The sequence below is a fragment of the Crinia signifera genome, chromosome 6 (assembly GCF_055691185.1).
Source record: "Crinia signifera chromosome 6, ASM5569118v1, whole genome shotgun sequence".
Classification (NCBI taxonomy): domain Eukaryota; kingdom Metazoa; phylum Chordata; class Amphibia; order Anura; family Myobatrachidae; genus Crinia; species Crinia signifera.
The window spans coordinates 102263345-102286941 of record NC_139222.1 but is presented as its reverse complement, the minus strand read 5'-3'; the positions used below and the strand labels follow the sequence as shown (position 1 = coordinate 102286941).

The 23597-nt window shown below is 45.7% G+C and overlaps 1 protein-coding gene across 4 annotated transcripts; it reads left to right on the top strand.

Moving 5' to 3' along the window:
• Positions 1-7053: 7053 nt before the first annotated feature.
• Positions 7054-23334, top strand: ASXL1 (ASXL transcriptional regulator 1). Of its 4 annotated transcripts, none has more exons than XM_083146580.1 (12): positions 7054-7297; positions 14642-15356; positions 15467-15575; positions 16859-16970; positions 17465-17532; positions 17602-17695; positions 17974-18111; positions 18365-18525; positions 18643-18739; positions 18818-18923; positions 20102-20588; positions 21268-23334. In XM_083146580.1, the coding sequence occupies exons 3-12, from the start codon at positions 15498-15500 to the stop codon at positions 23158-23160; spliced, it is 3234 nt and encodes a 1077-aa protein (XP_083002706.1). In that variant the 5' UTR covers positions 7054-7297; positions 14642-15356; positions 15467-15497; the 3' UTR covers positions 23161-23334. The 4 variants fall into 4 exon arrangements, with proteins under 4 accessions (XP_083002706.1, XP_083002708.1, XP_083002707.1 ...); XM_083146582.1 differs by having other exon boundaries at positions 7055-7297; positions 14642-14724; positions 21262-23334; XM_083146581.1 differs by having other exon boundaries at positions 7056-7297; positions 17614-17695; positions 21262-23334.
• Positions 23335-23597: the final 263 nt, after the last annotated feature.

The following is a 23597-nucleotide window of genomic DNA, read 5'->3' as shown; positions in this document are numbered from 1 at the left end:
AAAAGCTGTCCTCCTGTTTAAAGCCCAGTGTGCATGAGCCAAATGTGTGATGAGGGAGCAGAGAACGTCAGACTAGACTCTCTACTGTACGTACTGCATGATATATCATACGTTGGTGCAATAAATTGGTCAAACCGTATGACATGCAGAAAACAGGATGGGATGATCCTGCTGACATTGGACAGGAGTTTTCAATCGTGGATGCATACTATATGATGTGGACTTTATCATTCTGATCTGCGGCGGAACTATAATGTCCAATATTTTGCATTGTGTGTACTTAGCTTAACACCAGCCAGAGATGCTGGTATGTTTTGAACAAAATCATGCTGTCTCTCCATTCCTGCACAGTCCATATTGAAAACTCTGGGGTTGTATTATAAAGTATGGTTGGACTAATGTAGGGTACACACCACGACGACCCACTCACGATGCACATCGTGAGCGGGTCGTCAGTGTCTCGTCCGACCCGCTCACGGTGACGCGGGGGGGCACGACCCGCTCACGATGTGCACCGTGAGCGGATCCGATCGCGCCCCGCACCCGGCTGTATGGTCGTTCTTCAGATCCTACCTGCAGCAGGTAGGATCTGAATAACGACCGACCGACCCGCGGGGCCGCGCATCGGATCGGGATCAGACCAGAACAGGGGAAAAAAAGGGCCCAATCTACCTACAATCTACATCCAATTGGTCGGAATTGGATCTAGATTGAGGAGATTGGGCCATAGTCGTCCTGGTGTGTACCCAGCATAAGACTTGAAGGGTCCACTGTGGTAATGCAGAGGTAAGGGCCCATGTAGCCAGCCACCATTTAGCCTTGGCTAACTCTTAAAGAGCACATGATCTGACCCCTTGATAAATATATATTGTAAATACTGCTAGTGCATGCATGATAATGTACACCTCAGTCTTGTGCAATATAATGTAATATATGTACAGGGTGAGTAAAAATTTCAGTTTTTCATCGAAAAATAGTGTCTGTTTCTGCAAATAATAGATGGAATTTACATTTCATCTATTCAGTGTGTTTCCTTTTTTCATGATTTCTGGAAAAATTTGCAGATCCACATCTATTTCTGTGGAAACGGATGCTAAATTACCTTGGCAAAAACTGCTGAGATTGAATAATCCAATTCCCCTTATTTCAGATAATCGGAAATAAGGCGAAACTTTGAATACCTGCCTGTTCAGAAATATGATTTTTTTTTTTACATCATCTAAAAGTGGAATACATCTTAATACATCTTATTTTCAACTGGTTTTGAATAAGATGTGGTCCTCATGGTGGCCCTCATTCACTTATACACATTTGTAGCCGATTCTGAAAGTGAGCAGAACATTGTGAAGGTTATTCTCACACCATGCCATTCGGTTCTCCCAATCACCTTCATTAAGTTCCTGAACAGCCATTGTTATGTACCGCTGGAAAGGATTGTCATGTTGTGAAGATGCCCTTTATAATGTTCCTGCAAATTGTGTTCTTCTCTCCATCAGGAAGTCACTACAAATGTGTGTCACAAATGAGGGCCACCATCTGGATGATACTGTTATCAAAAAACAATTAAAAACTATTCCATGCACACTAGATTATCTAACATTTTGAATAGCAAATACCATGCCTTTTTAAAATCTGGGAGTTTTTTTTTTTTTTTTTTTATTTGCCCTGTAAATTGTATAATTCAAATAGACAGTAATAATAAATGATAACATAATCAATAGAGGAGGGGATGGGTTTTCGGGCAGTGGGGCCTACAGAGGGTTTTCCCTGAGCCCAGTGGGCCAGTTCGATTTGGAATGTAGATTAAAACCAAAAACATCTAGGAGGACGACTGTAACAAAGAGTGATGGCTAAAGCATTATAAAATCACAAGTGTAAATGGAGTGCAGATTACTCGGCCCCAAAAATTATATTTATTAACTAAAGTAACAAATATTCTTGTTTCCAGGACAGTCCTTTGGAAATCCATAGTTTTTTGACCTGTCTATAATTTGACCATGTCAGTAATTTGACCGTCGGTCAATTGCTCTGTATTTTGACCGCCGGGATTTTGATTGTAAGTAAATCATAAACCCGCAGAGACAGTACAGTTATCATACAGGGAACATATACCTGCCGAGCTGCACAGCGCCTAGACAGCCATCAGCGGCGCCACTGGTTGCCGCAAAATCCAGGTAGGTAACAAAGCAGAGACAATGTGAGACACGGGAGTACATGGCTGAGCTCAACAGTCCATCTCCCTACAGCCCTCCACAGGATGGACATAAGGCTGTAGGCTTGTGTGGGCAGTGTGTCAGGGCCCTGGCTGTAGCTGGGGGGGGGGGCAGAGTGCAGGGAGAGGGGGTAGAGTTAGTCAGTGAGGCCGGGGGCAAGAGTTGGGGATTTATTTTGGAGTTTTGGACCCTCACCTCCTTGGGGGGCTCCCCAGGAGCAAGTGGGAGGGGGGCTGGGGGCCGCGGCCGTTTTACCGCCTGTCGCGCTGGGATCATCCACGTCCCTCCTCACCTCTGTCCTCCGCAGGCCGGGAGGGGGGTGGCTCCCACGCCAGAGGTGACCGTTACTTCCATCGAGGCTGGAGGGGCCCCGGCCGTTGATCTGCCGGCGCTGGGGTCATCCACTTTCCTCCTCATCCTCCATCCTGCTCTGGCCACAGGCCGGGGGGAGGGCTGCTGCGCCGGAGGCATCCGTCACTGAGGCTGGGGGCCGCTGCTCTGCCGCCTGTCGCCCGCCGATTTGGGACCATCCGCTTTCACCTCTGTCCTCCTCCAGCCGCACTATCCGACCTCCTCTGGCTGCACTGTTCGGAGTGCCCCTTCTTTCCTTTTCCAGGGGATGGGAGCCGGGAGCTCCATGTGCTTGCAACCATCCCCGGCCCCCATCGGAAGTCTATAATTGTGAATATATTTAAGTATAAATAAATAAAATAAATAAATGAGTTTAGTATGTGATGATTAATTAATAAATAAATACATTCATAGGAGGTTCAGAAAGTGAAGGGAGAGATTTATTTGCTCAGTTTATATTCTTTAGGGAAGCTATAGACAATACATGAGGGCCTCTGAGGCTTATACCTAAATTTGATAGGTTTGCCTGAAGAGGTGAGTTTTCAGGGAACGCTTGAAAGTTTGGAGGCTAGTGGAGAGTGTTAAGTAATGATAACCTTCCCACTATTGCCTGTCCAATCTCATCACAGGATCTCAACAAGTGTCTGAAGAATGTGTGAATTTGGAAGCTGGACACAGAGGCATTGTTGTGCACTCTGTGGATGTGACAGCATCATAGTTTGGGCCAGATGCACTAAGCTTCAAAAGTGATAAAATGGAGAGTGATAAACAGCCAGCCAATCTCCTCCTACCTGCCATGTCACAGGCTGGGTTTGAAAAATGTCAGGCAGGAGCTGATTGGTTGGTTGTTTATCGCTCTCCATTTAATCACCTTTGAAGCTAAAGGTGCATACACACTGTACAATTTTTTTGACCAATTTGGTTGAAAGACATTTCCATTGAACCCAGTGTCCTGGACGAAAGATGTTGACAAAAGATATTGTCAACAAACAAACGATGAATGATGATGCGCATACCCGCCAGTTGTTCATAAAGATTGTTCGTCAACTGTGCATGCAGCTCAATTTGAATATCTTTCAAAAAGAACCTATAAACTGTAGCTAGATCTTTCTTCTTTCGTCTGTCGTCAATATCTTTAGTCAACATCTTTAGTCCAGGACACTGGGTTCAATGGAAATGTCTTTCAACCAAATTGGTCAAAAAAATTGTACAGTGTGTATGCACCCTTAGTGCATCTGGCCCTTGGTGTGGCCACCACACCAGTGGCTGCTGCTAGGGATGGCCATCAGCCATCGATGATTCAAAATTATCAATGGTTTATGGCTGATGTTGAATACTTTTGCTCTCGATGGGGGAGAACCAGTTGGCTTCCCTCCATCAATGGCACAGCAAAACCGATGTTTTGCTTTTTTTTTTTTTTTCAAAGTGTCAGGACACGGAGCATAGCCCTGCTCCCCAACAGTCTGAAGCCCCACCTCCGTGCTTTTATTGGCCCACAGGTTAATCATTCAAAGGAAATGGATAACCGTCTATATCAGGGTTGCCGACTCTCCGTGAGACTCCCGGAATTCTGGGATATCTCACAGACTCCCGGAAGAGGGTCCCTTTCTCCCGCAGCAGCACTTCGCGGTTCCGCATAGCCTACTGCGCATGCGCCAGAGATCATCGGTGATGCGACACGTTGCGTCATCACGTTGGCGACGTCATCGCCATTTTCTCGCGCATGCGCAGAAGCCATCGCGGACTGCGGAAGTGAAGGCGGTACTTGTGTATTTTGGCGGCGCCCCCGATGGCATGCGATGGCATGCGATTTTGGCGGCGCCCCCGATGGCATGCGATGCGACGTGATTTTGACCCCCTATACGATAAAAAATCGTATAAGCACCCTAAAGGGTGCTTTTGAGCACCCTAATGGGTGCTTACAATGTTAAATGCACCCCAATGCCACCCCCACTATAAACGTGAACCCGAAGCGTGGCGAGCGCTGCGAGCCCGCGAGGGGCGGCGGTACGCGTCCTATGACCTTTTCATACCCCCACTATCCACGTCGGCGTGGAGTTGAGAATAGAATAGTGTGGCGAGCGGACGCGGATACCTTCACAGGTAAACGCGTCCCTTCGCGGGCTTCACAGGTATCCGCGTCCCCTCGCGGGGCTCGCCACGCTTCGGGCTCGGTGGCTCGCTGCGCTCGCCACACTATTCTATTCTCAACTCCACGCCGACGTGGATAGTGGGGGTATGAAAAGGTCGTAGGACGCGAACCGCCGCCGCTCGCCACGCTTCGGGTTCACGTTTATAGTGGGGGGGTGGCGTGGGGGTGCATTTAACATTGTAAGCACCCATTAGGGTGCTTAACATTGTATAAGCACTCATTAGGGTGCTTATACAATGTTTAATCGCATCGCATCGTATGGCATTGTATGCCATGTACAATGGCATACAATTTCAAAATTGTATGCCATTGTGCACTATCGTACGATATCGCGTCGCATCGCATACCATCGTATGCGTTATGGTATGCGATGCGATGGGCACCGCCAAAATACACAAGTACCGTGAAGGAAGCTGAGCTGCGGGAGAAAGTGAAAGAAGACTTCGCCGTGCAGCATGCGTGTGTAAGTATGGCTTTTTCTTTACAGCTGTGCACCCCAAAAGGAGCACGCACACCCCCAGAAGAGCCCACACTACTACCCGGGGACCTTATTCCTTATTCACAGTTTCCCCCCTACACCAACCTGAGGGCTGAGGCAGTTGTCACGTCACCTCACCTGGCTTCCGAGCGCTGCACCTGCCCCCACCCCGGTCATCAAACAGCCATGCTTCCACTGGTTACCCATCCACTGGGCATCCATCCAATTGTTTAGTCAGTGTACATGTACACTGTATAGAAAAATAAAGTTGCACATTATTTTAGGGATGATCACCCCTAGCAGAGCCCACACTCCCCGGGGACCTTTAATTAACAGCTCCCCACCCCCACACACTGACCTGAGGCAGTCACCTCATCTTCCTTGTGCTGCCACTGCCCCTGCCCTGGTCATCAATCGGCCATGCTTCCCCTGGTTCTCCTTCCACTGGGCATCCATCCGCAGAGCCAATTGTTTAGTCAGTGTCCTATGTGAAACAGAACTTCTTTGCCACTTTCAAATACACCCATACATAAACACAATTTGGCTGCATGCTTATCAAAATATTGCAAGGCCTGCCCCCTGGTGATGCAAGGCCCGCCCCCTGACACCGCAAGGCCCGCCCCTGGCAACGCAAGGCCCGCCCCCCTGGCGATTACTTTTCTCCCTGAAATGATTTTTCAAAAGTAGGCAACCCTGATCTATATGTAAAAATATCTATGGCCATCAATTGCATAGTATAGGGCTGGTTTCACACACTCCGGCTCCTGCCGGACAGCGAAAACCCGCACGGCCAGGGAGCCGTGCCGCACACAGTAGATTATCATGGAGGGGATGGCCACCACAGCCCGGCAGCCGTCCCTTCCAGTGGCGGGGTCCTAACTGCCTTAGGCCGGTTTCACATACTCCGGCTCCTGCCGGACGGTGAAATCCCGCACGGCCAGGGAGCCGTGCCGCACACATTAGTTGTGAATGGACACTATTGTGTCCATTCACACGGGACGGCCACGGCCCGGCCGCACGGTTGCAGCCGGATCCCGCCACTGGAAGGGACGGCTGCCGGGCTGTGGCTATCCCCTCCATGATAAACTAGTGTGTGCGGCACGGCTCCCTGGCCGTGCGGGATTTCACCGTCCTGCAGGAGCCGGAGTGTGTGAAACCAGCCTTAGGCTGGTTTCACACACTCCAGCTCCTGCCGGACGGGAAATTACCGCACGGCTTAAAAGCTGTGCTGCCCCTACAGTGTGTGATGGACAGCTCTGTGTCCATTCACAGTGGACGGTCACGGCGCGGCCGCCGGGTAGCAGCCGGATCTTGCCTCTGCAGTGTGCGGCTGCCAGGCTGTGGGCATCCCCTCCATGATAAACTAGTGTGTGCTGCACGGCTTCCTGGCTGTACAGGTTTTCGCCTTCCGGCAGGAGCCAGAGTGTGTGAAACCAGCCTCACACTATTGATGGCCAGTTGCACTATTACCATCAATGGCAACCATTGGTGGCAAAGGCAACAATGGCCATCCCTAGCTTCTGCTGCCTGTGGGCTGTAGTGCAGACCACACATTTCTTTTTTCCCAAGGGGCTGTTTTGATTGGCCCACAGGCCAATCAGTCAAACTAAATGGATGAACATGAATATGTAAAACCATCGATGGTCATCCATTGCATAATATTACACTATCGATAGCCAGTTATACTATTGCCATCGATGACAAAAGCAACGATGGCCATTCCTAATATGGGAGACTTATTAGTGACATTCTTCCCATGGTCCTCTAAAACATTGACGTCAGGGTGGGTGGTTTCATTCTCGCGAGAATCGCTGTTGCAATTGTTAGCCAATACCGGCTAATACCAGCTGGCCGCCACTCCCACGTGATTTCCGAGGCGGGGCGGAAATTGTACACGCAGTGCATTGTGGGGAGTGTGGTTCCGGTTTGTAGAAGCAGCCCGGGCCGGAGCGGACTACAACTCCCGACAACCCCCCCGCTGTGCTACATCCGCAGAGAACGACTTCACCACCGACACCGTGCCGAGCCGCCCGCTGACCGAACACCATGAGGGACAGACAGAAGCGCCGCAGGGAACGCACGTGGGCCGAGGCCGCCAGGATGGTACAAACCGGGGAGAGGGGGACGGTACATGCGGGTGGGGGGTGAAGGATACTCGGGGCCTAGTAGTAGTGCGCGCCCCCGGGTCTGTCGGCTGTTTTTGCTGCTTCGCGTTGAGCGTGTACTCCCGCCTCTTCTACTTAGTCCCCCGGGGCCCATTGTCACTTTCTGGCCCCGGAAACTTCATCCTGAGCACACGTTTCCCCAGTGCCCAATCCAGGCTGGGAGCTATAATGCAGCCCGAGCTCAGCAATGCGGTTCTGTGCATGCCAGGCTGGCAAATGTGGGGAGGGGTGGCCAGGACACTGTGTGTGTGTGTGTTGCAGTGGGTACACATAGTTGGGTTATTTGGGGAGGGTGTGGCAGATATGTATAGTGTTGGCACCCTGAGATGTGCCTGGAGGTGCACATTGCTACTTGATATGCTCAGTGACCCTCACTATGATACCTGCACACCCCTTTGGGGAAACACTAGCAATCAAGAGTCATTGTCACCCTTACCATAGCACTTGAATTTTAGAACTGAGTATTTCCCACAGTGAGGATGTTCACCGTCAGCGCATAGTGCAGCGCTATGGAAAGCCACCCACAAAGCCGCTCCTCTGCTGGTATTACCTGCAGATGAATGGCTTTCCTGTCGATGCGGGAGTGCTCATCGCGGGGCCGTACACACTGGGCGGCTTTCAGCTGAAAGCCGCTCAAACTTGTGGCTTTCAGCTCAAAATTGCCCACTGTGCATGGGCTTTTAGAAATTAAGCACAAATCGCTGTTTTGAATGTCCACTGGGCAAGATATTTCAAATGTGGTATATTTATGTGAAATATCTAGTCATTGCTTTTGTTCTCCCTGGGTAGTGATAGATTGCTCATCACACATCACTGGTGCTGCGCTATGTCTTCAGCAGTGCAGTGTCACTCTGCACAAAGCTCAACTCGCCTCATGTATAAGGGGCATACGTTGTCCCTGGCTACAGCTTGGCAAGACCGTAGGCATGCCATCAAGTTACATCAAGGCTTCTTCGCTCCTTGGGAAATGTTCAGCTACTACAGCATCTTTTTTTGATTACTTTGTCAGGTATAAAGATTAAAGTGAGCACTTAAATCCATTGGTCACCAAATTGTATCAGGGACAGATGTTTCACAAAGTGTTAAGCTGGGTACATACTTAAATGATCTGTCTGGTGTGAACAAAGATCTCGCAGTGTATGGGAGTGAAGGAAAATTGGCCATTTGTTCCCAAACACTGGAAAGCGGCCAGTGGTCAGACAAATTGGTTGAATCTATTAAATTTAACAAATGTATGCAAATAATTGTTTCTCTTTTCCAGCATTTGGAGGCAAATGGTTGATTGTGATATGCTCCCACACATTACCAGATTTTTGTTCCTGCCAGACAAATTGGACAGATAAGTCTGTAGGTGTCCAGTTTTAGGCTCTTAATAATAAGGTGCTACTGGCTCAAATAGCTCGTATAAAATGCATTCGTTGCTAGAGTAATGTTTCACATTTTATATGCTCTAGCATCACCTATATACTGTTTTACAGTAATAGGGGTGGAAGCTCTTTACCAGTTCAGATACTCCCCATTATATGTACACAAAGATTAACCAGTCTCAATATTCTAACTTTTCCATTGTGGCACAGTACTAGGTCTGTCTCCTGGGCCATCTGCTGCTAGTGGGCTTGGCCCCCCTTCCAGCCTAGAGCCTTTATGTCTGAGATGGGGGATCTAATCTCTCTACCTCTTGTCCAGACTTGCAGGGTTTTGTTACTGGGCTCTAGCACCACCTCCAATCAGAAGATAGCTTCCAGGCCTACTGGGAAGGCACACAGTAGTATTCCTATTGTTTCCAGGCTTGACAGCTAGAGGAATGGTCAGCCAGACACTGATCCTATGTGCCCTGTAAAAGTTTGGGAGCCCTCAGTGCTGTGGCTCGACCATCCCCCATATATCGCTGTACCCACCAGGTGAATGTTAACTTTTACCTAAACTTTTTTTTATTGTGTGAAATATAAAAACTGAGTTGCTACAAAAGAACTTCATTTGAATCTTTGTAAGAAGTTGGTGTGGTGGTGGGCAGATGTGACTTAAGGCCCATACACACTGGGCGACTTTGATCTGAAAGCCGCCCAGTGTGTATGCCCCAGCGATGAGCGCTTCTGCGCGCTCCCGCATCATCGCCGGGAAAGCCGTTTATCTGCTGGTAATACCAGCAGATGAGCGGCGTTGAGGACTGCTTTGCATAGCTCTGCTCTATGCAATGCCGTCCTTCCCCCCCCCCCTCTGTCGGCGCCGGGCAGGGAGAAAGCCGCTCACTGTGTATGGACCTTTATGGTTTGGGAACATGGTCCGCAGGACGCATTCAGAGAATCTTAACCCTGCTTCTGTTTTTTGGAGCTTTGGGGAGAAAGTTTGACACAATGCTATAGGAAGGCACTAGTAAATGCCATAATGGAGGGGGGGAAAAATCAATGTTTAAGATCTTCTCACAACAATTCATAGAAGCACAGTTATTTTCCAGGGAAGCGGCATTTCTGCCAGTGCATATATGACCTTTTCATTACTTCAGGATATGGGAAGGAAATTAGGTACTTTTTGTTTGAAAGCATCTCTACAGATATCTGCGAGATGGAATTCTGATGGAATGTGGAGAAATGCGCGCTCATCACTCAAGAGTACACTATATACCCAAAGGAAGTACATGTGTCCTCATACACTGGCTACAAGTGCACCAAGTAGACCCATTTCTCAGCTATGCTTGATCAAAATGTGCACCTAATACCCCTTTCACATCGTAAAAATAACTTGGGCCGATCCTGGGTTGTTGCCGTCGACCCAGGTCTCTGTGCGGTGTGAAAGGGTCTTTTGAAATTCCCCTGGTCCAGCAACACGGCATTCCGACCCGGGTTGCTGTGCAGTGTGAACGGGTAATCTGGGAAAAGCGACCTGGGTCCCGTTAACACTATGGAGGAGGCAGCGCTTGGAGACAGTGTCAACTCCAAGTGCTACCTCCTCCCCAGCACCCCCAATGATGCACCTCTGCTCCTGCCCACCCCATCTGAGGTCAACGACCCAGGGAAAATGGTGGGGAGCTGAACCCCTGTCCAAATCCCGACATTTGCAATGTGAAAGGGGGTATTTTTTGTACATACAAAACCTACCTTGCTAGATAACATTGTGCTATATCGGCAAATTTTGTATATCTGTGTGCAACAGAATCTGTATGACGTGCTGTAATGGTGTCCTGCGGCTTTTTCTCACGCCTAACTCCGATGTGCTTAATCTGTGCCTTTTTGTAAGTCTTTAAAAAGAAGTCCTGTACATTTAGGGATTTATTCTAATTTGTTCGGTCCCTCGCGCGTTTGCACGGGGGACAGATGTTTTGCACATGCGCTGATGCTGGTGCAGGCACCCAGTGTTTCATGGGCGTTCCCATAGTAATGGGCCGGTGACGTGGGCAGCTGAAGTCAGCCGATGTTTGCTTCCTGAGCAGGGCGCTCGCAGGTCTGAGACACGATCCTGCGAATGCTGGAGAAATCATTCGATGGTCGACGGCCATCAAATGATTTCTCCCTCGCGTCCACTACTGCGAGTGGATGATTATGCAAATCATTTATTCGCAGGGGAGGTGTTTAGTCCACATGCAATGATGAGCAAAGTGGTACACTTATAAGGTGTCTGTGTTGACGTAGACACCAAGAATGAAGACCTCATGTTGACTTTTTTTCCTGTCGACCCCATGATCCATACCACACAAGGTGGCATAGGAGAGATCTTTAGATGGGAAGTGCTTTCAGCTTACAAAGACTGCAATAAACTTTCTACTATGATGACAAAATCCAAGGCTAAAAGCTGCAAGTAGTGTGGCTACAGAACTAAAAACATCTGCATGGAAATGTTTCAGGGTCGTATGACCTGCTGCTCAGCACACAAACCAAACTACTATTTTAGTCTAACAACCTAAAAATGGTTCCCACAGGAAACGGGCTCATGATAACCGAAGTATCAATAATTATGACGTGGGCAGAAAATGTGTTCCCACAATCTACTCACTTTGCCCACACTGCAGTAGTTGCTGAAAAGCATTGGAAGTAAGAGCTGTACTTGCGTTTATGCCAGGCTTTTTATAGTTTACAGTGGCATTTAGTATTGCTGATGTACTGTAGCAGGATTGGCGCTGTCTTGTTTCTTGAATCCCTATCATATATCTTAGTCTGGACGTTGGCCCTTATTCAGATCTGATGACAGTACAAATTTGTTCTTAAAATGGGTAAAACCATATGCACTGCAGGTGGGGCATATCTGATCTACATGTTCTTTTGCCGGCAGTGCAGGTTTTAGTGATATCCAGGTTTTCAGCAAATATGGTTACAAAATACCTGAGGAAATAATTAAGACACCTGAGCTTAAGCATCAATTTCACTAATACTTAAACTGCTAAGGTGCACATACACTAGGCTAGGGCGATTGCTCTGAAGGCAGTGGTCTTTGGCAATTTCCCTTAAAGCTCCCGGCAGCTTCCTGGTTGGTAGGACTGCATACAATACACTGTGGGGGTTATTCTGGTTGATTCCAGTCCACCAAACCCGGCCTTACAAATGGGGGCCTGGCCACCACCCATTCGCAAGGGAGTTTACCTCGCAGGGCCTGTAACATCCATTCGCAGCCTAGGGGGGATCCACCCACATCATTTGATGGCGAAGGGGCACGCATATAAAAGTGACTCAAGTCACTTATGTGTGGAAGTGAGTGGGCAGCTGACATCCGGTGATGTCAGTTGGCCGCACCCGTGTCATCGGGGCATTTGCATATGGGAACGCCCATGAAACGCTAGGCGTTCCCATATGCCTGTCCCGCACCTCCACGCCCCCTGCCCGCATGCACCTGGCAAACATTCTGTTCGCCGTTGAAACATGCGCGCTGTGTCTTCACATGAGCAGAAATGCACAGAGGAGTGAATGAACCTGAATAACCCCCTGTATGCCATACGTCGTAACCCGAGGTGTGATGTGAAAGGGGTTTACCTTTTGGTATGAATCAAGAATTATGCTTCATCTGGTTTCTACTAGCAACCAATGACAAAATAAAAACAAATACCATACTGGATATGGTCCACCGGTTCTGTGAATCTTTCTAGAGCGAAAGCAATTAGGAAAATGGTTGAACTGCTTTTACTGTACGATCTTGGCAAGGACATGCTCAATCCATGCAGGTTTTTTTTAAAAGATAAATTAAAGTGGTCATTGTGCAGTTTTAAGGCCCATACACACTAGAACAGGCATTCCCAACCATGGTCCTCAAGGCACACCAACAGTGCAGGTTTTAGTGATATCCAGGCTTGAGCACAGATGGTTTAATCAGAATCCCTCAGGTACTAATTAAGTCACCTGTGCTCAAGCCTGGATATCTACAAAACCTGCACTGTTGGTGTGCCTTGAGGACCGTGGTTGGGAATGCCTGCTCTAGAAGATTATCTTTACAATCTGCGTAGTTGGAATGGAAGTTTTGGGGAACAAGTTACAATCAACCATTTGCTCCCAAAAGCTGGAAAATGGACAAAAGCAGACATCTGCATAAATAGATTTAACCAATTTGTCTGTAGGACCATTTTCGTCTATTTTCCATGTTTAAGAGCAAATGGTCAATTGTTATTTGCTCCCAAAAATTTCCAGATTTTCTTTCAAACCAGATTGGAAACTAAATCTAGTGTGTATGGGCCTTTACAAGGGGATCTCCCTTAAGTAAGCAAGGAGGATTCTACAAGGGCACTGGCAACTTTCTGGATTCAGAAGATTTATGCAAAGCGGCAGCGAGGCGTAGACCTAAGGCTATTAGGTCTTCATATTGGAATAAACCTTCAAATTTCATATTTTTAAATGAAGTTTAATTCTTGACATGATTGGGCATATTGGTTATAAATTTATTTATTTTTCTTCCTTTTTTGAGTACAAAAAACCTTCAGGTGCTATACATTTCCTAATCCATGTCCTTATGCTAATAAAGAATAACCTTTTAGAGAGTCATGTATGCATTTAATCTTTGTATACCTATATTATGGTCATAGTACATAGCAGAAAAGTGAAAAAATTGAACGTGTTATACTATCATAAGAATGTCTATAGTGAGAAGATTATTATAGGATATAGTAATTCACTTTCAGTGCAGACTTTTGCCCCTTTCAGACTGTCAAAGTCCAAATTCCCAGGTTGAGCAACTCTGCATTTCAACCCTGGTCACAACATTGGTGAACACTGCTCTAAACTGGGTTGCTGTGCAATTTGAATGAGCGGCCAGGGTCCCGTTCACACTTATGAAGGAGGCAGCGTTTGGAGACAGCCCTTGACTGACCTCAGCGATCCGGCTTATTGCCAGGTCACTATAGTAAAACGGCTGCTACATTAGGATGCTTTCTTGTGCTAGGTTTATTCATTTCTGTCTGCATGACTGTGATGGTTTGTGGGCGTTAGTATATGGAGACATAAGAAACTTCACAATTTTGGTCCACTTATATAGAATGGGACAAGACTGGAATTAGTTGAGGATCAGGCAGTGATCCCCCCCCCCCCCCAAATCTTGGTGTTCCTGGTCGTCTTCCTTTTTTTTTTTTAACCTTAATTTGCCTAGTGACCATGTCCCTTACTACAATGGAGATACCTTTTTGTTTGGCCAATCACAAATGGCGTGTAAGCTTGTGTGTTCGGCAGCTTAGACAGTATCATCAATGTGCAGTATCAGCTGTAAACATGTGTCCTCATTGGTGGTGCTGTATAAAAGACCTGTTCCGTACTGGTAGTCGAAATACAAAAAACTTTCCCCCTACTGCCACTCATTAAACTACTTATGATTCTAAAGTGCGAGAGACTTTTTATTTAGTGTCCTATAAGAACTCATCAAGTTTGTATCTAAATTAGAAATAATGAAACCATCACTAGTATGGTGCAGATGAAATGCTGATTATATGTAAACTGATATCTTTATCTCCCAGTTTTTGAATCTTTACATGTATTCTGCCTACTGTGGTTGTTTCATTTATACCTTGTGTATTGCTGCAAGCTACTGAAGTGGCCGACAGCACATTAGCAGTGCTAATTTTAACAGAATAAGGGGCAGATTTATTAAGCTTGTGAAGTGATCGTGTCTGGTTTTTATCATCGGCCGATCGGCTCCTGTCATTTTTCAAACCAATCCTGTAACTTCACAGATAGCTGATTGGCCGGTGATAAACAGAAACTTTATCACTTCACCAAGCTTAATAAATCTACCCCTCGTTTCTTTGATATTATTGAAATTGAGGATCCTAGTAGCAGATAAGTTTGGAGTCAAGAAGTGACCATTCTCTCTTTTTCAGGTATTAGAAAATTACTCAGATGCACCTATGACTCCGAAACAGATTCTGAATGTGATTGAGGCCGAGGGGCTGAAGGAAATGAAGTAAGATGGCTGTGAGCAGTTGGAGCGAGTATGCGTGTGTAATTAACTCGGCCCCATTTTTTCAACTTGCGTGGTTATAATTCCAATAAGTGGTTTTGTTTGAAGCAGAATGTAAACTTTTTTTCCTATTTATAATAGAAATATTACGGATGTGTTTTTTGTGGTCTGGCATCACAGAAGTAAACTAAATGCACATAATATGACAGAGGATTGTATGGCCAGTGGGAGAAGCCTATAGAACACTTGGCTGTATAGAAAGAGTGAGGTTATATGGCTGCTACATAGACTTCACCACTAGTAATGTATAGAGTTCTTGGGGGCATGTAGCCAGTTACTAAATATAGAGCTCACTGAATTTGAGGGAAGAAGGCTAAAACAAAAATGCATAAGGAAAGACGGCGAGGAAGCTAGTTCCATGCAATAGCTTCCCAGCAGCTGTGGTAGGGATTTCTGCAGTGTAAGCTGTATGGGAAGAAGGTACGGCTATTGAGTATAGCATCTGAATCTAGGAAAGATGCTGAGGCAGACTATTGGGACCTGTATTCTTTTCTAGCATATTCTACTTATCTAGTGTCAAATCAGTGACTATTCTTGTTTCTTTTCTTTGCATGTCTACCTGGCACCTATAGAAGGTAAGGATGGCAAAAATGCTTGGGAGGTGGCAGTGGTTAATGGCTGCAAAGTAAGCAAATCCGTAAGATTATCTAATGAGGCTTTTCTTTGTGGTCTTTTGCCCATATAGTGGAACTTCCCCACTTGCCTGTTTAAATGCCATGTTACATTCCAACTCCCGGACGCGAGAGGCCCTTTTCTACAAGCTCCCAGGGCGCATCAGTCTATTTACCATGAAGGTGAGTGTGTGGTTACTAGTGAGTACAAGGAGCCATCCTAGTTTACATATGCAACACACAGCATTTCCCTTTTCTCCATTATCCACGTTACAGGCGTCCTATTAATTTTACTTGGCGTATAGGACCATGTGTTATAGAGCTTGTAAACAATCTCTTTAGTATAAGGTAGGAATTGAGCAAGTTTCACATCTGAGAAGGAAATTTGGTCTCTTGCTCAGTCCTATGTAAATTGAGAAAAACTGGCTTCTAGGAGAGAGAGGGGAGGCATTGAAAGCTTCCACTGCAGTAGCGGGAACTGTGCCTAAAACTTTAGCCTTCTGTTTTTACATTTTTTGTTAATGCATTTTGTCGTGACATCATGCTGTGGACATCCGTAATTGTTTATGAAATTACAGGTAAATTCTTTTTAAATTAGATAAAATATATAAAGATCGGCAAGGTTGTTTTTGGTGTTGTTGAACATGACAACTGGGTGGATTTTATTGTATCTTATAGTAACACAACTTTATAGAGAAAAAAATATATTTTTTTTGACAGAGAAAGGGCTGCTCTGACAAGATAATTGGTTAACAATGCCCTGGTAATCTTCTGGGGCACATGGCAAAACTGTACTTAGGGCAGCAGATGATAAATTGGGCGTGGCTTGATTTATCAGAACTGTAGTGATGGCCATGATTTACCATTCTGGGCAGTCATTGTAGCAATGGAGCATTATATTGTAGGGATTAAATATCCATTTAATGCTGTAGGGGCTTTGGTTATATTTCTGCGGCAGGGTTATGCTACGTGTTGTGGAACTGCAAGTCTCACCATACCCTGCCACCCAAAACCATATAATTTATAGGTTGAGTTCCGCCCTTGATACAGACATGTCCTCCTACATCTGCAGCCACACCATACAGCCCCTCTTGGCACGTCAGGTCCCATATGAATCTTCTAGGGACTGGTTTATTTTTTGCTTCTTGGACACAATGCGAGTAGGAGGCACGAGGCGACTCTGTATATGTGTAAGTGCTACAATGTAGCAGCCACAGCTTTTGTTGCCGAATATCTGTATTCTTTGTTATCAGCACAGTCTCCTTGTGTATCCTAGTCACATTGCATTGCAAATATGCGTTTTCAGCAAAAGAAAATGGTCAATTTTAGCAGAGTTGCGAAGGACCTGCCAGCTCACTCACGCCAGGTGTCTCGCGCTGCGAAGCATTTTGATGCTAGAGGTATGAGGACGCATCTATGTATAGTTGGTAAGACTGCATCTATGTGGACTCTGTCTTTTCTCATAGAAAAATGCTGTGCAGTGGTCTCGTGTTGTGTCACTCCCTGAGGATGGAGACACAGAGGACACTGCGGATGAAGAAGGCAGCCAGTGGACTGAAGGCAGCTCTGTGGCTGCTGGTGAGTGGGAAGTGCTTGAACAGTGGGTGCGGAGTGTGTGTTAAAAATTTTACTTTCTCCAATTTTCTATATTTAGAAAGATATATAATTTATTTATATGAGCACCCTTAGTATCAAGTCAGCATATCCTAGGGCTGATCTTAATTTCTGACTAAAATTGCCTATTAGGATTGATATCATTTATTTTTTTTGGTCCATGAACATTTCGGTATATTTGCTTAGTTTTCCTTGTGCCCTCGCGGGGCTCGCTACGCTCGCCACACTATATAAAATCATCTCCGTGCTGACATGGATAGTGGGGGTATGAGCGTACTAACTATAGTGGGTGCCCAACTAACATATAAGTACCAACATTTCTTGTGGTAATGTGTAACAATAAAAGTACCTGCTCAATGCATTGGACTCATGGATGAGTTTGTGATATTGGTCTGTGCTAGGCACCGTTTGTCTGTAATGCTGTGAGCTCAGGGTTTTCATTCTCTTTACCTCCGTAGTTGAGACATCTGTCAATGCCTCCTGTTCTCGAGAGCCTAATGCCCGGGAAACCAGATCTCTGGTACAGGTGCGTGTTGCTTTTCTGAGTGCCTATCGCTGCTGGCATTCCCTTTTGGTAATTTTGATTTTCATTTAGGTGAATAAGCAGAAGAGAAGAAGCGGAGTCCTTCTGCCCCGTGTTGTGCTAACACCCCTCAAAGTAAATGGGGCTCATCTTCCATCAACTTCAGGTGAATGTGTTTTTTTAAATGCTCTATGTATCAAGGCCCCCCCCATCTTTCATTGTGTTGAGGGCACTTAGAGATGACTTTCTCAAACACTTGCTCAGATCACGTTGTGGTGATCAATTACAATGCAACTCCAATGCATACATTTATTTGTGGAAGTATAAAGGCATTATCAACCATGACTTGTAAACTCAAGGATAGAAGCTGGATAATACAGTTCCGGGCTTATAACTTTTTATTTGCCAACATTGATTTACTTTTCTTCTAAACCTTTGTCTCAGGCTTGTCTGTTCGTCATGCAGAGAGCGAGTCCTCCAGTAACCGCTCCCTTGGGGGCAATTTGAATTTTAACCGGCGTGCAGCAATGAGTGGGAACTCGACTCATCATCTGCGAAGCATCAAAAATGTGTCTGCTCCAGGTTTGTTACATACATGCCCATTTGCTTAGACAAGGCATTGTCCAAGGCACACCAACAGTGCAGATTTTAGTGATATGCAGGCTTCAGCACAGATGGTTTAATCAGAATCACTAAGGTACTAATTAAGTCACCTGTGCTCAAGCCAGGATATCACTAAAACCTGCACTGTTAGTGTGCTTTGAGGACCGTGGTTGGGAATGCCTGGCTTAGACAATAGTGATATGTACCTGGTTTAATAAGTGTCTTCTCACAGTTCAAGTGAAAAAGAAAGAAGAGGAGATTGATTTTGAGACGCCCGGTTCCATCCTTGTGAACACAAACCTTCGTGCACTGATCAATGTTCGAACATTTAACGCTCTTCCCGCCCATCTACAACAACAACTTCTACTTCTGCTCCCGGAGGTTGACAGACAGGTATTTTTCCTGTTGTGGAGAGATTCTCTTCCCCCACCCCCACCCGGCCACAGACACACACACACACACACACCTCAACAATAGCTGCTCTTACTGTAAGCTGTCCTCTCTTTGAAGGTCAATCCCGAAGGACAATTGCGGATGAGTGGAAGTGCCCTGAATAATGAGTTCTTTGCTCACGCATGCCAAAGATGGCGGGAGAGGCTTGGAGATGGTGCGTGGCAAGAAATGCCCTATTTTCTGTTACTGCAAGTATCTGTCTATGATGACTCTAACAGATTATTATCTATAGGTGAATTTACTCCTGAGATGCAGCTGCGAATGAGGCAAGAGATGGGCAAGGAGAAAAAGGTGGAAGACTGGAAAGAGATGTTCTTTGAAGATTTTTACGGACAGAAGTAAGCTGTTTTGGTTTGCTTTTTGGAATATTCTTTGAACCTGCTTTTGTGGCGGAAGGAATTACTATTATTTTTTCATCATTATGCTGTGCTGCTGTTGCAAAATTGCATTATGTAGGAAACTAATACATCCATGTGTTAGCAGGACCTAAATTGGTCTGTGTCGGAAGTATATGCTTGGTTTTCTAGAACTACCAACCACCCACCTCTTATTCTCAACTTAGGTTAGGTCATTTGGCGTTAAAGGTAGATGCTGTGGGAACATACTCCCAAAGGATTTGTTTACACAATTGAAATGCGTTCATGGCGAGTTACTGCAGCTAGAAGGAACTGGGATGTTTAACATACTACTTAAATCACTATTTCCCCCTCCTTAATCCAGTCTTGAGAACACTGTTCACCATGGGTTGTTGAAATGAACGTGACTGGCACCTAAAACAAACTATCATTTTAAGACCATCTTCTATCCCTGAACTTTGGCGTTAGGGTTCTACTTTTTGTGTTTTTGGGTTTTATTTTTACTGAGGGATGTGTGCCAGCAGTGCCGAACTGGGGATTTCTAGCCTTTACACTACAGGGTCTCGGGCTGCTTTCTGGTGAGACTGGGGTGGAGATTTTTCTGCAGTTGGTCATTCATGTGGGCTGGTTGCGCATGCTCTTTCTTCGACCCTAATGGCTTCTTTATTCCAGTTTACTGAGTGTGACCTTGAATGAAAATGTAGTTTTTTTTCTCTTTACCATTAAATCCTTTTTATTTTTCCATGTATTTGGGGACACTGCCTTCCCACCTGTGAGCTCATCCATATTTAGATTTGTCTTTATGTGGGCGTTTTTTGTTTTAACAATTTACTTTATCACATGGCTTTGGGCTTCTTTTAATATAGGCTTGTAGAGTGGAGGAGCTTGTGTTCAGTGGCTTCACTTCGTTCCTTTCCAGCAGCTCATGGTGAGCAGTGTTCCCTAGATGCATTTGGATAAAACCATTATTTGGGGAATAGTTCCTTCAGAGACCTTACTGACCAAGCCCCAAAACTACCCTCCCTCACACACCACCATTCAACTTAATTTACAAATCTACAATATCTTCAGTCCTGAAATGTTACTGCTATTAGGAGATCTTACATGTCAGTATTTCCAGTAAAATTGTTGTCTTATATATATATATATTTTCTCTCTAGACTTGGATTATCGGATGAGCCAAGTTCTGATCCAGACGATAAATGTAATCCATCGGAAACCGCATGTGTGCAGCGTACAAGCCCAGAACCTGGTCACATTGAAGAGCCTGTGCCAGAGTTTCTGGGCAGGACTCGAAGGAGTCTCCACAGACACAAAGAGAGAATCCTGCCAACCCTCCCAACTGCTGAAGTGAAAACCACCTCTTCACCTTGTGCAGAGGCAGTAGAAGCTGCCAGTCCAGTCATAGAGCCAAGGTTGTTCCTCAGCGATGCTGGAAGCCTCCCATCCACCTCTGAAAGAGTCCCAGAGCTTCATCCTGAAACTTCCGAGCAGAAGAGAAAGACCTCTGAGCCGGAGACCTCCAACCCCTCCCTCGAAAAGAAGCCACGGATGGAACAGCGTCGGTCCTTTCGTAACACAATTCAGAGTGTTCACCCCGAAAAGCCACAGCCCACCAAAGAGGAACCAAAAGTCCCACCAATCCGGGTATGAGATGAGCCTTCTCTTAACTTTAATAATAGAAGCAGCTATTTTGTGGTCTGAAACTGTATACAGCCTACTTAAATGATATTTCCATCTACATCCAAAAATGTATTGCTGTTGATAAAACAAACCTAATCCTGCTTTCGTGTGTACTATACACAGGTGACACAAATGGCTTTGTTCTTTCTTTTACTAGAAATAGTGGCACTTCTTGCTTCCCCCTTTAAATTTTCATTTATGTAAATGAGCTGTTCATGGGGTCAGAGACCTAAACAATCACTAGGCTTGCTAGAAACAGTATAACCAAGCAAAGTATGATTTATTATTTTTCATTTTCTTTAAAGTTCAGTAACTTGTAGGCATTTCCAGACCCTGTCCGCAATTGCTGGTTTTAGTGATATCTAGGCTGTCACCTGTGGCCAAGCATGAATTTCACTAAATCCTGGACACTGTGATTTGAGGATAGAGGTTGGGAATGCCTGCTCTAGTGTATTGATAGGCTAGGTTGCATTCTCATACACATTTTTCCAGGCCACAAAGTAGCTGCCACCACTGTGAACAAACTTTAGGTACATTGGGTCTATACATTTTATATGTTCCTAATGTGTTGCATACGATTTTTATTAAGCATTTTTGGTTTTATTATTTTTATAATCCATGTCTTCCCTCTCCCCAGATACAGCTTTCTCGGATCAAACCTCCCTGGGTGGTTAAAGGTTTGCCAGCTTACCAGATCTGCCCCCGGATCATCCCAAACACTGATCCCACTGGGAGCTGGACTCGTACCTGCTCGTCTATTGACAGTCAGACCCGTGGCCATCACTTCCAGACCTCCATTGGTGGGGGTGGAGGCCCAGGCGGAGGTTACAACACAAGCAAAAGAAACAGACCCAGGGATTCCAAGAGAAGTAGACGGTCTACAAAGAGAAGACACCGAAAGAAAGCAACAAATTGCTGCAGAACACAATTACTGCCGTCCGCTGCAGTGAAAGAGACAACTGAGAAGCCGGAAGTTCCACGGGTCAAAATCAGTTGGACAAGGAGCTCTCCCGAAGACCAGGAACACCTTTGTGACTCTATAACCAAAGAATGGCATGTCACACGGCCTGTTCCCAATGGGAGTATTGCTTCCTTTTCGTTGGACTACAACTCTACTACTGAAAAGACTGCAGCTGTATGTGTAAAAGGGGAGTCTATGGTGGACACAGAGGAGGAGAATAAAAGAGGTGATATTTTAACTGCTGAGCGTATATTGACTCAACCTGTTGATGGATCATCAGTACATGGGACTGTTGGACAAAGTTGTGAGACTGTGGCACCTGTTCTTGGTGATGTGTCAAACACGTTTCAGAACCGAATTAAACCGGTCACATCTGGTTTGACCGAAAAGGAGTCCTTTGAAAAAAGAAGTGACTGTGTGCTCATGGAATCTCATGAGCCGGAATGTGCCGGACTGCAGGAATTCCCAACTTCACCGGTAGTTCATTTTCAGACCGTGGAAAACCTGCAAGCAACACAAACCTCACCAACGGGACATTACTTAGCAGTATGTACCAATGACACCTCAGCTCATAACACAGATTGGGAGTATGCGAGTAATCCTTGCTTTAACAGGCAAATTCAGGAAAGCACCCCTTGTCAGATGGTCAGCATATCAAATGATCTAGATTTACAGGAGCCAAATGAATCTGACCCATTAAATGGTGCTATACAAAACCAGGCAGAGCCAACTCAGGACGTTTCACTGACCCATAACTCACAATCTTATGGTAATTTGCGTGAAAACACTCCTGTGCCACAAAGAAGCGTTTCACTTCTGAAATGGGAGACTGACTCTGCAGTTGGTGATCATAAAGGAGGCATGGGCTTTTTACACCCAAAAGTTGCACCTTCCATCTTGAATGACGTTCCTGAGGAAGAACTGTCTAAATTCACTACCTCGCCTGCCAATGATGCAGATATTCTGGCAGGGAAGGTCAAAAATGAACAGGGAAGCGCTTACCTGAAATCTAATTTTTCATCTTCTGAAGCAACAACTCCTGGCAAGGGATCGGATGTTCCAGGTAACCATAGTCCTGATGGTACAGAGCCTTGTACCTACTTAAGCCCTTCCCCATGTAAAGAAATGCCGTTGGGATGTCCAGAGAGCTGTGGTGACCAAGAGCGTTTGCTGGCTGATTCTACAGAGTTCATCAACAAAGTTCCTCTGTTTTTGGATATGCCTTTCCTTTGCTTTCCGAAGGAGGTCGGGGTTCATGTCCAGCTGCCTGTAGGGTTGTCCGATCTCTCTTCAACTCACAAAATGAAGAATACTTTGTTTGGGAAGTTGTCACAGGAGGCAGGGACCTATCGTTACGGTGTCCGTCTGTCCGGGTTCCCTGGGGACTATACGATGTCCGGCAGTGCATCGCTTTCTGTGGAGGTTTTCACAGAGCACGACAGTGGTGAAAAAGTATCCGTGCGGTGTTCTTGCAGCTTCAAAGCCATGACCATGTGTGAAGGATGTGGGGCTTTCTGTCATACTGACTGCATAGGACCTTCCAAGCTTTGTGTTTCGTGCCTTGTCATAAGATAATAAATGATGGCTCTGGGACATTATATAGTTTAGTGTCTGTATTTTCATAATATTTGAGCCTGGAAATGTTAATATGTATTATGCTTCATTTTGTTAGAGATTAAAGTGCTGATGACTATTATTCAGCTTTTTATTGTGATTAAAGATCCTATTGAAGGGGTAGTAATGCTAAAAGGTAGATTGTTTTGTTTTTATGAAACCTCTGGTTGTTGGAACATATTTACCAAGTATAAGTTTTTGCACCACAGTACTTGCTGAGGTGTTTATGCAGCCTGAAGCCTATTTTTATTGCTCAGTGTAGGCTGCTGTGGCACACGTCCTGTACATAGGCTGTGTGATCACAAAGTCCTGTTTTCAAACGGCAATTTATCTCCATCTAAACATGAGACTACAAAAGAGGAAAATTGTGAACCACACACCTTACTGTGTCTCCCCTG